The sequence below is a fragment of the Castor canadensis genome, chromosome 1 (genome assembly GCF_047511655.1).
Source record: "Castor canadensis chromosome 1, mCasCan1.hap1v2, whole genome shotgun sequence".
In the NCBI taxonomy this organism is placed as follows: domain Eukaryota; kingdom Metazoa; phylum Chordata; class Mammalia; order Rodentia; family Castoridae; genus Castor; species Castor canadensis.
Genome location: NC_133386.1, coordinates 120893954 through 120910607, shown reverse-complemented (window position 1 = coordinate 120910607; position 16654 = coordinate 120893954). Strand labels below are relative to the sequence as shown.

The window sequence follows — 16654 nt, the reverse complement described above, 5'->3', positions numbered from 1 at the left end:
ATTACTGTCATTTAGTTGTCTTAGTTGTTTGAAGGTGTGATTGTGTGTACCTAAGTTGAGTTTACTCTCTTGTGGTCTGCGTCTTCCCAAGCCATTTGGGTGCTGCTGTCTGGCGGCGCCACGGGAGCCTTCCTGGTTTCTCCGTTTAATGTGAAGTGGAGATTTATGCACAGGCTGGAGCTGTGGAGGTGTCAAAGTTTTGCCTCTTCTTGGTGGTTTTTCCTGTAAGGTGTGTCCCCAGTGTCTCTCCAAGATTTTACTTTAGGAGGCACACTTTCTGTTTCCTCCCTCTAGTTGCCATCTTGGAATCCTAGTTGTGGATTTCTTTTATTTATCTATGTGGTTGTATCAGGCTTTAATTTGTGAATTTGAAGTGTGCTAGTTTTCCATAACTATTACCAAAATACCTGAGAAGAGTAACTTTGGGACGAACAATTTGTTTTGGCCTACAGTTTCAGAGGGTTCATATTATGGTCACTTGGCTCCATGTTTTTGGGCCTGTCGTGAGGCAGAACATCATGGCAGTAGAGAGCACGTGGCAGAAAAGGAGAATGGGACCAGGGACCAGGTATCACCTAAAGGCTTAGTGACCTACTGCCTTTAGCTAAACTGCACCACCCAAAACAGAGCCTCCATCTGGAGAGAAAGCATTTAACACATGAGCCTGTGGGAGACATTTTCTATTTAAACCATAACATGAACCCTTTCCTTAGATGCAGAAATATGGAGTTTGTTATATCCTCTTGATAAATTGATCCCTTTATTACTATGAAATGATTTTTATTTCTGGAATTTCAAAGATAAGAGGAATGGAATGGTTATGACTGATTTATTTAAATCAAAGCCCTTGAAAAAGAAGGTTAATTATCTAAATGAAAAATCAGCATTTTATTAGAACAGAGGCAGAAAATGGTAGTGGTAGGAAGAGGGGTTTTGTATAGTCATCCAACAAGCGTTTACCTCATAGGCTAAACTTATGAGTTGGAAAAACATTTTATATCACAATTAGATGAAATATTATAAATTATAATATTTAATCTTATCCCCATTTGAAGGTTGAGAAAACTCAGTCATGTGAGTAGAGTTCCTGAATTCTGTTTTATTTTGAAACAGAAATGAGATGCAAGTCTAAATCTAAGCATTTGTGGAGCATTTGCTTGTTATCTTTTATTTGTTGTACCTCTAAATGTTAGACCACAGCATCTTGGGAAAAAAAGCTCCATGCTTTTCTTATGCTAAGTTTTATTATGTTAAAAGAAGAAAAGCAGAACATAACATTGTACATGATTACATCATGTCACATTGGATAGAACATGACAGAATATATATTTACAAAAGTACACTCTTCTTTAGAGCCAGATGACTGCACTCAATTTGGAAATGAACCATCTGCTTATCATTTAAATTCCTGGGTAGCTTACCAGCCCACATTTCTAAACAGAAGTAACATTCTTTATAACCTTAAACCACTGCGAAGGTCCACTGTCTCCATATGTATTGCATATTTCCTGTGTACTGAATGAAAACAGATTATGACATTTATGATGTCTAAAAAGACCAAGTTGATTTCATTAACATGAAAGGCTCAGCAGATTATATTTTCAGCATTTGAAATTGCTATAATACAGTTGGGACATATTTATTCACACTTTGGTTAACCACTTATCCCAAAACAATAATTTCATGAGCACTTATTTGACATAGTCCAAACAACTACTTATTCACATCTTATGTTTTTTCAACATTTATTATTTGTCAGGAATAGGTGCTAGAGGTATAATGAGTGAAATATGACCTATAGTCTGATGAGAATTTTAGATAAGAAATCACTATGTAGTATGCATAATAAGTTTGTTAAGTGAGAAGTATTCAAGTATGACTCTTAAGTTTCTTTATTTAAGAAACTTAATTCAATGGTGAATTGAAATACAAGAGCAATTACCTGCAAGTGAAGGTGAGATTAGTGATGCTTATTTGCCTGCTTGCTAGTTTTTATATATACCACTTATTTTATTAAATTTTCAAGTTAAGTATGTATTGGAGCAGTAGTTCTTTTTTTTTTTTTTTTTTGGTACTGGTGTTTGAAATCAGGGCCTTGTGCTTGCTAGGAAGGTGCTCTCCCACTTGAGCCACTTCTCCAGCCCTTTTTACTTTAGTTATTTTGTAAACATATTTTATCACTGCAGTCCTCTATTAATGCCTCTCCTGTGGCTGGGATCACGGGCGTGGACCACCATGTCCAGGTTCTTTGGGTCAGATGGGTCAGATGGAGTCAGATGGGGTCATATGGGGTCAGATGGGTCTTGTTATCTTTTTTGCCCTGGATGGCCTTGAGCCTCAAGCCTTCCGATCACCACCATCAGAGCCACTGGGATCACAAGTGTGAGCCACCTCCCCTGCTACAGGGGTTCTTAATTGGTGATATGTATAGAATTTTATGTTGAATGCAAGGTTTTCATAACAATTTGCTTTTTGGGTTTCCAGTCTCCCTCTACGAGTGTGACATGCAGACTCTGTCATATCTATCTCAGATTACCCATCTTTAGCACTTATTTGGCTTTAGTATTTCTGCTCATTTTGTGTTGCTTTGGTCACCTTCCATGTGTACTCTCAGTTTAAATGAGTTTATGTGAATTTAAGATGAAATCTAAAGCATATGAATCTATGTCCAATACATATATATGTGTCCTTTCTAAAAAGGTTCTACCATTTGAGTCATACCCCCGCCCCTTCTTCATTTTCTTAACTGAATCTTTATAATAGCAACAGGTTTTTAAATTTGATTATCACATTTCATGAATGATACATTTACTAGTGCTATTTAACAAATCTCTCAAAAATTTAGTGGTTAAAAATATTTTGCACTAGTCTGCAGTTCAGGAATGACTTGCCTAAAGTAGTGCATTACTGTTCCACTTGACACTTGACATTGGCTGATGCAGCTTGAAAGCACAGGGCTAAAATCATCAAAGACTCCCTCCAAGATAGGTCTTTAATTAATCTTCTTGCATTGCTTTTAGTTTTTAGTGTTCAGGTTGTATACTTCTCTTGTTAAATTTATTCCTATATATTTAATATATTTAGACTCTAATACAAAGGGAAACATTTTCAAAAGTTTTGTTTTTCAATCATTCTTTGCTAGGACAGAGAAATATTGAATATCGAACATTGACACTGTTTTATGGCCTTACTAAATGGTAGCACTGGATCATTTTCTTATTAATTACTTAGAATTCTTCTATCTATACAATCATGTCCTGGGTGAATTTGGAAAGTTTTACTGCATCTTTGCTAGTGTATACTCTTCTATCTTTATCATGTCTTATTTCACTGTGTAGGTGCTGCAGAAATATAGGAAATAGAAGTGGTGTGAGTCACCATCTTCAATGTAGTCTTCATTTTAGGCATACATTCTTTAAGTCTTATGTTCATTGTATGTTTTTCATGCTTGTCCTTCATTAGGTTGAAGAAGTTCCATTCTGTATCGGTAAGAATCCACTGTACAGATAGAAACCACATAAGTTGTTTGAATAGGAAAAATATTAAAAACTTAATATAAGGATTGATTAGCTATTTAAAGATTGTTAAGTACTAAAAGGGGCAAAAGTGGAAGGAAGCTAAGGGGTCCAGATGTAGCAGGTACTATACTAAGGCTAAGTGAGAGTAAAAAATAAAGGAACTAAGTATTAAGAGGGGTTTTTCTTCTTCCTACTCCCTCAAGCTTAGCTTTTAATTTTTTATAAGAGAGTTTGGTACCTATGTGGTTTGCTGGTAGTGTAGAAAATTGTTGGAGGTCAGAGGCCATGTCATGTCATGTGGCCACAGTATGGATGAGGTAGAGCAGGTCTGAAAATACCTGCTGTGTTGGGAGAGAGTGCCAGGTGGAGGGGCACAATATGGGCAGAAAGCTGGAGCTATTGTGGCAGCTGCCACTAAATGAGGATGGAATGGCCTGCAAGTGCAGATGAGCTGCTGTGGCATGTACCTGCGGGAGGTTCACAGAAGCAGTGCGTACTTTAGGAATACTTGGTCAGGACATGGATGCACTGTAGCTGTACTGGGAAATAACCAGCTAGAGAGGGCTGGTCTGCTTGCAAGAAATTCACTTCTCTTTAGCAACACCTCTGAGAGAAAGCCTATCTTTCTTTCTAGCTAGAAAACAGGGAACAGGGGCCCCTGTTTGTGATGGGAATGAAGTCTTTTTTGGTGTTTTTTTTCTTTTTTTCTCTTTACTCTGTTCCAGGGGTAGGACCTGGTTACAAGGTGAAGCAAACTAGTGCAGGTAGTTAAAAACTGAAAACTTATTTGTGTTTTTCTGACCAACAAAATATGGAAGGAAAAGGAGCTTCTGAAGTTCTAAGAGGAAAGGAAGCATTCCAGTTTTTTTTCATTTTTCTAGTCACTTTGTATGAATATAATGTATTCTCCCTTTTCTCCCTTACCATGGCTACTGCTATAACAGTAGTGCAAGCAGTCAAAATCCAAAGAGAAACTCCATTTTTATGGCAGTGGACCAGGAAAAAAGAGGTCTAATGAACCAGACAACAGGGAGATGATCCCAGAAATGAAGAGCCAGAAAAATGGGTCTCCTAAGTCTGAGTTACAACTGGTATGAGTATAGGGCTCACCTCTAATTGGCATGGGCATAGGACATATTCAGGCAGCAAAGCGATGGCTTTAAGAGCAAAACTACAATTAAAACTGCCATCCAAGTACCAGAATTACCTGTGAATCATTCTGAGAATGACCCAGAATGACATGGAACAGACCCAAAGCAACACGGGAAACGGAACCAACAATGGAACTAGTGCCCACTGAATATCAGGCAGAATTTTCAGTCTGAACCTAGCCAGGTGATTGTTGTCACCTCTCTCCACAAATCATTATTCCCCAGGGGATTTTTTATGATAAACAAAATGTATAGAACCAACCCAAAATAAATCTGCAAAGCATAAAAACTTGTGTACTTCTCAAGAGAAAGACTACTAGATGAGAATTTATCAGACAAAGCTTTCAAAATAGCTATTGTAACTGTGTTCCATGAGATAAACACATGAAGTTTGTTGAAACTTTAAGATAAGTCAGTAGAGGACTGTGGCCATGGCATAACTGATAGCACTCTTGCCTAGCAAGTAGGAGGCCTTGGGTTCTAATTCCATCATCACCAGAAAATTTCAAACCAAATCAAAAGAACAGAAAAACCGCCCTAAACCACAAGCACACTGAAAATATTGTGTAACGTTGTCTTCACGCTATATGCATAAGAGGACATGTATATTTGAAACAAATGAATTTCCTGTTCAGATTTGGGTCACATACCCAAGATGGCTTCATTGCGTATGTGGATATTAAAAAAAAATCCTCCAAACACTTATGGTTCCAAGCATTTTGGATAAGAGACACCCAACTTGTAGTTTGTTTCCCTTATTTTTTTTAACCATGTATATATACTACTTTTGTCATTTTTATAAGAGAAATTTATCAGCAATACCTGATAATGTGAGATAAAGAAGGCCTAGAAAACAATACAAAAACTAAGCTAAAATTGGGAAAACAATAAAAAGCAAGCAGGGACTCTACCCCTTTACAATACCCTCTTTGTCTGTGGTTTCAGTTACCCAAGTTCAACCATGGTCCAAAACTATTAAATGGAAAATTCCATAAAGAAACAATTCATAACTTTTAAGTAAGTTATGCAGTATTTTGTTATAATTGCTCTATTTTATTGTTAATCTCTTACTGTGACTAATTTGTAACTTTGTCATAGGAATATATACATATATATGAAAAACATAGTATATAGATTTTGGTACTATCCACAGTTTCTGGCTGTACTGGGGGTCTTAGAGTGTATCTCCTGTGGATAAGGGGGACTACCACATGTGCCTTGTGAAACAGAAATTTAAGAATAAATCATTCAGAGGTTGTTATCTCTTCAGTATATATTTTTCCAGATATTTTTGCTTTTTGTACATATAGAAACACACACAAGGATACAATCTTGAACTCTGCAAGTTCTTTAAAGCAATCTCTTGATAACCTGTTTTTAAACAAGGACCTGTATACAGGTTTCTTTTCCTGCTATCACTGAGATAGAAAATGTCAAATGAATGTTTTTTTAGTAAAAATCATCTTAGATGGAATAAAACTTGAGAAGGAAATTTTAAGCAAGAATTTATTATTGATAAATTTAGTAGTTGTTCAGGTACAGGTGAATTAAAACCAATCTCTTTAGTAGGGTTGAAAGAAAGTTGCAGACTGCAGAACATTCCTATAGAGACAAAGGGCACTTAGCTGAATAGCCAGTGTCATTAGGCTGAGCCATCCTTAAAATGTTGCTGGGAAAGCTGATAAAATGCCTCACTTGGAAACAAAACGTTAAATTTGGTATTCAGCTGGAGAGGGTAAAGAAAAGGAATTTGATCTTCGAATTGCTCTTTTTTTTTATTTTGAGACATAGAAAATAGTATGATTTGGTTTTGATAAACTGTTGTATACTTTATTATTTTTAGCAAACAAATGCTTGCTGTACTTCCCTCTCCCCTGTCCTTCTCAAATATATAGAGTAACTAACGTGACATAGATGAGTACTGTTAAAAATCACATCACTCAATTATGCATGGTCTGAAAAGAAACAAAGATGTAATGTGTAAATCTCTCTATATATCATTAAGAATAGAATAATTGAAAGTACATCATTGATGAGAAGCTTTCTTTTCTTTAATAAAAAATTCTGTAAATAGATCTTTCAATGTTTAGTTTTATATACTTTAGTAAAATTTTATCATAGTGTATTCAATTCACTTATAATTTGTGTTTGTATTTGAGTATGTGATTAACCTCTCCTCAATAATGGCATATTTTGAATCACCCAGTGAATTATAGATTGGAATTAACATTCATATTGTGCTGAATTCACATACTCAATGAACAGAATTTATTTTTGAATATTTTTGGAGAGATCAGAAAGCCAAGGGCCAAAACTGAGATTTGAAAAATTATGAGATCACAATGTTTAAGTTTGGTGGACTTGTTGTACCAACTCTGTGTCTTTTTATATTGAGATAATTTTTTTTAAAGTTCTTCTTCAGAGATGGAGGTCTTGCTGTTTTTGCCCAGGCTGCCCTCAAAATCTCAGGCTCAACTACCTTCTTGCCTGAGCCTTGGGCTACAGGTGCTACAGCTACCATGCTCTGCTGTATTTTTTTGAAATACCCTTATTTGCTTTATAATAGTGATACTACTTTTGGTTTTAACTTTTTTTTTTTTTTTTTAATGGGACTGGCATTTGAAATCAGGGGCTTCGCATTTGCAAAACAGGTACTCTACTGCTTAAGCCACACTTCTAGTCTGGTTTTTACTATGGTTATTTTGGAGATGGAGTCTCGAAAACTATTTGCCTGGGCTGGCCTCAAGCCTAAAGCCTAATCCTTAATCCCCCTGTTCTTACCCTTCCAAGTAGCTAGGATTGCAGGCATGAGCCTGACTCTGCTTTTGACTTAAAAAATAATAGCCCATAATTTTGTCCTTAAACAAAACAATGTCTAAACAATATCTGCCAGTTTGTCCTGAAAGCTTTTTTTTAGAATTTTCTAACACAGCATTTAGAACCAACTCTCACACCTCATGAAGTCTGTGTGTGTATCTATGTGTAGGAAGGTTCTGAAGATTGCAATCTCTCATTTTAAAAGCTTTAGAAAAACATTGCTTTTATTTATAAACTACATACTATATTTACTAGTGAAGTTGAATTACGGAAGTTACCTTTTCACCCGTCTACTCTATAACCTTGCTTACTTTGCCTTAACAATCCCTAAACTGCAAGTCCCTCTAGGTTTCTAATGCCATGCTATGTGGAGCTGTACAAAGGTTTAGGGTTTTCAGCTTTAGCTGGACTTCTCAGTACTCTCGTCAGTTCTGTGTTCTACTTCTTTGTTTCTCTTTTGTGTATATTATATACTCTCATGCTTGTCCTGAAGTCAGTATTTTCTCAGACTTTCCTGTCTCCTAGTTCGGGGAGGGGAAGAAGAGAAGGACTAGAAAGAAAGAGAGTGACTGGGGAGGAGAAGGGGGAGAGTTTAGGTATATTTGTACCTTTTCCTTTTTAAATTGCTTACAGATTGCTATGTGTGCTCTTGATCCTGCCTTCTGCAGGAACTTTCTTCATTCAGTATCTATTTTTCTTCTCCATCTTATTGACTACTGACCTCTACCTGGCCATTAAAAACTTGTTTAAGTCTCTTCTAAAAACATTTGTTATCAGTTTTCTCCCAATTTTGATTCTCTAGTTACAACTCAGTCTCATTCCATTGGTGTCATACTCAAAGTACACCTTAGTCTGCTCAAGATAGTCTGCTCAAAGGACGATCTTCTTAGTCGCAGTCTCATGAGCACTGTTCTATTAAAATTGTAGAATATTTGACATCATTGTGAAGTTGGGCACTGTTAATCACTTCTTTAAAAATTTAAAAGATTTTAATTCAAGAGAAGTGTCGAAGGAATTTGATAATCAGTAATATTCTTCTCTACCTCTTCCAGTGCCTTACTTTTATAACCCAGAGATAGCCACCTGCAGTCTTTTCTTTACTTCTGTACTTGCATACACTGCTATTCTTGATTCTCTTGCACAGTATTAGCTTCCTGATACAGAAGATGGGAATTGGGCTTTCCTTACCTTTGGGGTGTGGATAAGGATGTTCATAATATGCTGATAAATACAAATTTTAGGTTTGGGTTTTCTCCAAACAGTGCCAATGGGACTTTGTTAACTGTTGATCACTTTAGGTGATACTGACAGTGGTAAGTCTTCCCAATCAGGAACAAAAAATATCTTTGCATTTATTTGTACCTTTAATTTCCTCATCAATGGCTTATTGTTTTCTGTGGAAAAGTTTTTTTTTAAATCCCCATGTTTAAGGTTTTTCCTAAGTTCTAAAATTTTTTGATGCTTTTTAAAATGGAATTATTTTCTTAATTTCCTTTTCTAATTATTTATTGTTAGCCTATGAAAGCAATGGCTATTTGGGGATGTTACCTAATATTGGACATTACTAAATTATTTCATCCTCTTTCTCTGTTTTATTAGAGAAAATGGTTTGAACTGAATTCAAAATTAAATTCAGAATAAATGGTAACTTCTGAACTGAATCCAAATACTGAATTTTATCTTAATTTTTGTTTATCAAACTAGGAATAAACTTATCTAGGTGAACTAATTTGAAAATTTGACCTGGAAAAATGCAAACAGATCAAAATAACTTTTTGAAACAGTTTGGCTTGAGCTCTTGATAACATTCTCAAAAGATTGTGAAAGTTATATTTCTGGTGTGTAATTTAGAACTTCTGGCTCTTATTGTGCTATATTGATGGGTTCTCTAAAAGTTGCTGGATATGTAATAGTACTGGACTTTTTTTTATAGTTTTGGGGTGGGATATTCAGTTGTGTATAGATGATACATTTTAGCTTTTTTCCCTCCCACAGGCCACAGAAACACTGTTTAGAATGGGTGTGGCAAGAGGAACCATTACAACATTAAGAAATGGAGAAGTAAGATGAGAATTTTAATATAATTATTAGTTATTAATTAGTAGTTTATAATTTCCAAAATATAAAGTGCGGTTAATTCTATGCTGCTTTGTGTAACAGACAGAGAAATATTCGATACACATTATATTGAATATATGATATACAGATTTATTTTAGGTCACAGTTTATTGGAACCAGATCTTAGGTTGAAAATAATCTGTGGTTACCAATTGATTTACTCTTAAAATTGACACATTAATAATAACTTATATATGTATATATAAATGAAAATAATCCCTTATCTTCTTATATCTTCCATTTTATGTTATATAGAACTGATACTTATTTCTTAGGATAAAATAATTTAAAGTGTTCACATTTTACACAGGCAGAGAGAAGGGGAAAAAGAAAAGTGTTTTGTGTGTTGCTTCTTATTGAGACTCAGTTAAGATATAAATTCTAAGTTTTGATTTTTTTCTAACTGTTCCTGTTAATTAAAAAAATTCTATCACCTGAAGTAAATTTCCATTCTAAAATTATTACCAGGCTAATTATGCTCTTTCTTTTTATTTCCTCCTCACTGAGACATATTTAGGTTGAAGGTGAATGTAATGTTACATTGCTGTGTTCTTTTTACTATTATACTAGTAAATATCAGAAAATAAAACATAGTGCTTCCTATTCTGGAATTATGTTCTTTATCATTTAACATAATATTTATGACTCAATTACCTAAATATTTAATAGTGGGAGTGAGTAATTAAGGAGTTAAGTAGAATTATATATGATTCTAAAATTGATTGGTTGATATATTTGCTCATTAGACACAGATGTGCCATCATTTAAACGATAATATACCCTGAAATATTTACTTGCATATTAGCAAATCACTTTGCTTTAATTTTAGCCTATATATGTCTATGAATTGATTTCCTCATATCTCAGTAAGCAGTGCTATTTTGAGAAAGTCTTCTTGGTAATAAGGTCAGACCTATTTATCTTGTCTAGAATGCCAGAAAATGATTTCATTTATTACTACATTTTTACCTATGGGCTAGTGAACTTTTGAACTTTGTCTTCTGTTACAGGAAGGTAGAGAAAATGTATATAACACAGTTTTATGAATAATCACCTGAGCATATCAGTATCAATTGTTTATGTCCTTATTTCACTTAGTGAAGAGGAATTAGGTAATGGCTTTCCACCCATTTCTTCTGTAGTTATTTGGTATTGCTCCTTGTGACCAGTCTGGTTAACAGGTATTAACATTGGACAAAGTGTTTAAGCACTGTTTGACCTTCTGTTTTTACAATGAGTAAGATACACATTTTTCTTGTCTTTTAAGAAATCTGAAAATGGAATGTGTCATTTACTCAACAGAGTGTTAGCAAAGGCAAGAAGTGTAAAACAGGAGGATTGAAGTCCAGGCTGGTCCAGGCAAAAAATGAGATACTATCTCCACAGTATCTAGAGAAAAAAGGCCTAGAGGCATGGCTCAAGTGGTAGAGCACCTACTTAGTAAGCATGAAGCCTTGAGTTCAAACCTCCAAGTACTGCCAAAAAGGACATAAAATAAAAAAAAATTTAAAATTTAACCTACAGAATTATACGATTTTTTCTTTTTAAGCAGCAGCTCAAATGAAGCTCTTAAACAAAAGCATATGGGAAAAATGAATAGCATCCAAAGAAAAGTGTGGAAAAGGATCTTGAGAAAAAGGAAGGAGAAATTTGAAAGGGAGTATTTATAACAAGCAAGATGACCGCAAAGAAATCTCAAACCTATCTCTGCAATGTATTGGGAAGGAATGAGTTTTGATGACCAAAGAACAGAAAGTTAGAGATAAATTGAATCCACTGACCATCACTTCTGGGTGAGGAAAAGCTACAGGGAGCTTCAGGGAGGTTGTGGGATTGTTATCTTGCTTGTGAAAAAAATTTTTACTTCTTATAGTCTTCAATCTGGATGGTACAGATATTAAACTGCTAGAAGCAGAAGACAGGTCTAAGTAATGTGTGGATTCTTAAGTTCTCTATTTCTGTGAATCACAACAATATTAAATTTTGGCAGTTACTTAAAATTTTCACAATTTTTGAAACCCATGCCAAAAAGTTTTATGGTCCCTGCCTGAATGACATCATAAACACTGAACTTCAGAAGTTATGTTTTCCCAGAACATTTTATCTTTGCCATTAAATCTGCTTTAAATAGATACCATGATAATGTGCTATAACATTTTTTCATACTCAATGGACAGAATTTATTTTTGAATATTTTTGGAGAGATCAGAAAGCCAAGGGCCAAAACTGAGATTTGAAAAATTATGAGATCACAATGTTTAAGTTTGGTGGACTTGTTGTACCAACTCTGTGTCTTTTTATATTGAGATAATTTTTTTTAAAGTTCTTCTTTAGAGATGGAGGTCTTGCTGTTTTTGCCCAGGCTGCCCTCAAAATCTCAGGCTCAACTACTATCTTCTTGCCTGAGCCTTGGGCTACAGGTGCTACAGCTACCATGCTCTGCTGTATTTTTTGAAATACCCTTATTTGCTTTATAATAGTGATACTACTTTTGGTTTTAACTTTTTTTTTTTTTTGTGGGACTGGCATTTGAAATCAGGGGCTTCACATTTGCAAAACAGGTACTCTACTGCTTAAGCCACACTTCTAGTCTGGTTTTTACTATGGTTATTTTGGAGATGGAGTCTCGAAAACTATTTGCCTGGGCTGGCCTCAAGCCTAAAGCCTAATCCTTAATCCCCCTGTTCTTACCCTTCCAAGTAGCTAGGATTGCAGGCATGAGCCTGACTCTGTTTTTGACTTAAAAAATAATAGCCCATAATTTTGTCCTTAAACAAAACAATGTCTAAACAATATCTGCCTAACTATGGAACGTTAAGGATTTATTTTTCAAAAAGTAGAAATGCTCTTAAGATAACAGTTTGATTTGATCCTAATAAGAAAAGCTTTACACCATGGAAGTAATTATTTCTATATAGGTAAGGCCAGTCCCAATGAACTCCCCTACCCAACCACCCATTGCATTTTTTGGTTATATAGTAAATGTGGTAGTAGGCATAGAAAATACAGGTTGGATTTTAAAATTCAAGTCTTTGAAAATAAAGAACTATTTACTTTGTACAAATCATACCAAAGGAATTTTACATGTAACATTAGGATGAGTTCAGCAGCAAGTAACTTCAGGGTTTTGGAATTTTCATAGAAATTTCATTTGTACCTGTGTGTTTATCCAAATATAATTTTTACTATTTTGTTTGTTTATCATTTGTCTGTGTCCTCAACAGGTGAACTTGTATATCATGACAAGTATTACATGAGGTGCTTCAGTAGGTACTATTAATTTCAAACAGGTGATTATACAAATTTCCACACACCCTAGAATTGAAGAGGACTGAAGCATGTTGGAAAGATCATTTAGGTAGCTTGAGTAAGTGATATGATTTCAAAAATAAAAGTCTGATTTAGTGTTCAAAGTGCACGAGGAGAAGAGCTATTACTTTTTGCTCTTTTTCCCTCCTCACTTCACCTTTGAGGCCTATGTAGTCTCAGGAAACTTTTGAGGTGATGAGGAGTCAAAAATGCTAATTGTAAAGCCGGAGAATCAAGAAAAGGGCCCCGGAGACAGAGAGTGCAGAAAAAATTGTGGAGAGGAATGAAGGAGAAAGATGACCTAAATGTTTCTGTCTGTGACGTAGCAGACTCATCTTTGAGTTGAGCATCTGTGGAACTTATTCCCCGGAGACATAGTACAGAACTGAACTAATGCATAGACAGACCCCTGCACTTTTCGTAGATTGGCCTTCAGGTGACAAGTATGAAGAGAGATTAAAGAGCACTTAAAATACTTGGGAAAATGAACTAACATTGAAACCACAGTCTAGAGAGTGTGAATTGGGACATGTCCTTTGAGCTTAATAGAGTTGATTGCCTACAGCAACAATAACTACAACATTTTAAACAAAAACAATAGTAAATCAGTTCTCTAGGAGACTGAGTCTTTAACATGACCAAGAGTGACATAATGCAGTGTTCAAAGTTTCTAGATGTAGCCCAACATTATTTGACATGTCAAGAACAAGGAAAAGCACAAATAATTGTAAGGAAAATAACAATTAACAAATGCCATACCTGAGGTGACCTGGAGATTAGAATGATAAGATGGGGTTCTTAGAGCAGCAATCATAACTCTTCACTGTGAAGTCAGGAGTAGCACTGAAATTAATGAAAAGATTGATGTTCTTAGAAAAGAAATAGAAAGTATAAAAAGAACCAACTAGAAATTTTAAAATAAAAAAAAAACATCTAAAATATTAATATTAAATATTAAAATAATTAAATGTTTATTATATGAATTCAATATCAGAGTGGAGATGAAGAAAAGAATAAGTGGAGCTGAACAAAGATTAGTAGAAATTGCATAATCTGAAGATGAAAAGACTAGAAAAAATGAGCAGAGCCTACAGACCTGAGGGACAATAGAAAATGTCTAACATTTGTGTTTAAGAAACCCAGAGGAGAAGGCAAAAAGATTGGTGTAGAAAAAATGCTTCAAGAAGCATGGCTAAAAACTTCCATCCCTGGTGAAAGACATGCATTTACAGACTTTTAAAGCTCACTGAGTCCCCACATGCTATATTGTGTGATTTCATATGATATTCTGAAAAAGAAAAAGCATTAGGTACAAGAACAGATCAGTTTTTGCCACAGATTGGAGGTGGAAGGAGGGGTTGATTACAAAAGGCAGAGTGAGAGTGAGGGGCTTTTAGAGTGACGGGACCTTTGTGCATCGTGATAACACAGAGGCATGTGACTATACACATTTGTCAAAACCTGCCGAAGAGTAGGAGGATGACTAAGAAGTGTTGTACAGTTCTTTTAGGAGCACTGCATTATTGTAGCTTTATGTATATGTATATGTACATATATTTATTTAGCTGGGGTCTCCCTATGTAATGGCAACTCCTGGGTTCATGCCATCCTCCCTGTCAGTGTCCTCATAACTGGGACTATAAGCATACCCCCTGCAACTGGCTCTATATTTCTGCATAATGTTAAAGTGCTCAATTTTCTTTTGAATAAGGATATTATGGAGTCTGTTTGAAATCAGTATAACAAACCTTATTATTTTAATAAAGTGTATGAAAGAAGATGGAGAGTATTTGCCAAAAATAAAAATTCAAAAAATGTTTTCCATATGTGATGATACATAAATACCATGAAATGTATTAACACTGAAATTTTTGAATTAGCATACTTTTGGTATGCTATTAACACTACTGGTAAAAAATTCCAAGAGTTTAATTAATTTTTGTCTTTGTTGTTCTAAGAGCATGTTCTGAATTTCCTCTAATTAGAAAAATTTTGTAACTTTCAAATATTTTAGAATCTTTTAAGCTCTAAAAGCTCCATCTATCAGACTTACCTCATTTATTACTTTGGAAATTATTTTAAGAAGAATTAAAATGTTTCCTCTGATACTTATTTGTTAACTATGTGTGATCCAAAGAACTTATTAGAAAAATTAATTAAAGAATGTTTAAGTGAATATCCCATATATGGTTTACAGGACTGTTTGATTTCAGATAGACTTTTTTTTTTAATAACACCTGGATAGTTGGGTTAATTATTTTTTATTCAACAAAATTTTCAGAGTTCAGTACTAAAAATATGACTTTAAATGTTGCTTTGTGAAAATGCATAGTGAGGAAACAATAATGATTTGATAGCATGGTTTTTGAGGAAGAATTTCATAGAAGAAAAGATCTGATTATTTTAGGTTTTTAAGCAAAAGCAGTTCAATCATGAATTTTAGAATGTTTAGTGCATATATTAAAAGGAGTTTCTAGTGCTAACTATATTTTTAAAACTATAGAAATGAGATATTATTCACTCTGTAAGTATATTTCATAGTGCCAATTAGATTCACCACCTTTCCTTAAATATTTTTGTGTTATAAGGGGCTTTATGTATAATGAAATTATTTTCATTTTAATTTATTAATTCATTATGTTGCATGCCTGTAACTTCTAGTCCAATGCCTGGAATGTTGATGTTATTAAGCACTCTATGAGGAAACACTAATATGAAAGATGGAAGTATTAAAACATGTAGTTTTATCTCTTTATGGAAACCCAATGTTACAAACATTTCTTTTGTTAAATGAAAAATTTACAAAAAGATTTTTAATTAAATTTTTTATTATGGGAAATTTCATACTTATAAAAAGTAAAGAGGATAATGATTCCAATGTAGACATGATGCAGCATTAATAATTATTCAGTGATTGTCATTTTTTTTCTATATTCACAGCCATTCTCCTCCCCTTCCCTCAGTAATCTTGAAGCAAATTGGAGATACTGTATCACTATATAGGACTCTCCTTTTTCAAAAATACAAACACAATTCCATTTTTCTCACTTAAAATCTTTTCTTGGGTGGGGTGGGGGTAGCTCAGTGATAGAGTGTGTGCTTAGCATGCATGAGGTGCTTCAGTTTCCAGCACCGTGAAACCAAAACAAAATAAAACAAAAAAACTGAAAACCCCCACAACAACAAAAACTGTCTTTTCATTAATACCACCAGCATATATTTAATATGTTTATGTTTTTCCAGTTCTCTTTCTTTCTCTCTTTTTTGTACTTTGTTAAAATCATAATCCAAATAAGGTCCATACATTCCACTTGGCTAATACATCTTAAATTTATTTTAATTGGTTATCTTCCCCTCCATTCATCTGTCTTTAGATTCCTAGAAATTTGTTTATTGGAGAAATGAGAGTACAAAGCGCTGATTCCTATGGTATTCATTCTGTTTTTTGTATTTACTGCAAAGCAATAATGCATCTAGAGGCCTCATTAGATCCAGGTGTGATTTTCTTTCTTTCTTTCTAAAAACACTTCATTGCTGGTTTGTTTACTTCCATCAGGAGTTACATAGTAATGCAGTCATTGATGATCTTGCCTGTCATTTCTTGTATTTATGATACTTGCAAAGTGGAGATTTTCTTTTATTGATCCTTCATCAGAGTACTCGTGTAAAGGGAAAATCTGTTTATGTTTCATATGGGAAAGGCAGAATAAAATCCTGAGTTTTCCTCCTTTATTTACTAGT

The 16654-nt window shown here is 34.4% G+C and overlaps 1 protein-coding gene across 9 annotated transcripts in view; it reads left to right on the top strand.

The window, feature by feature from the left end:
• Tmem135 (transmembrane protein 135) overlaps positions 1 to 16654 on the top strand; it is a 228762-nt gene that overhangs the window by 84438 nt on the left and 127670 nt on the right. For 7 of the 9 annotated variants that reach the window (XM_020177322.2, XM_020177321.2, XM_074081542.1 and 4 more), the window contains one exon: positions 9482 to 9547. The exons of the other annotated variants lie outside the window; for them this stretch is intronic. In XM_020177322.2, the coding sequence (XP_020032911.1) occupies positions 9482 to 9547 (66 nt within the window). The remainder of the gene's footprint in view (positions 1 to 9481; positions 9548 to 16654) is intronic. 9 annotated transcript variants of the gene reach the window in all.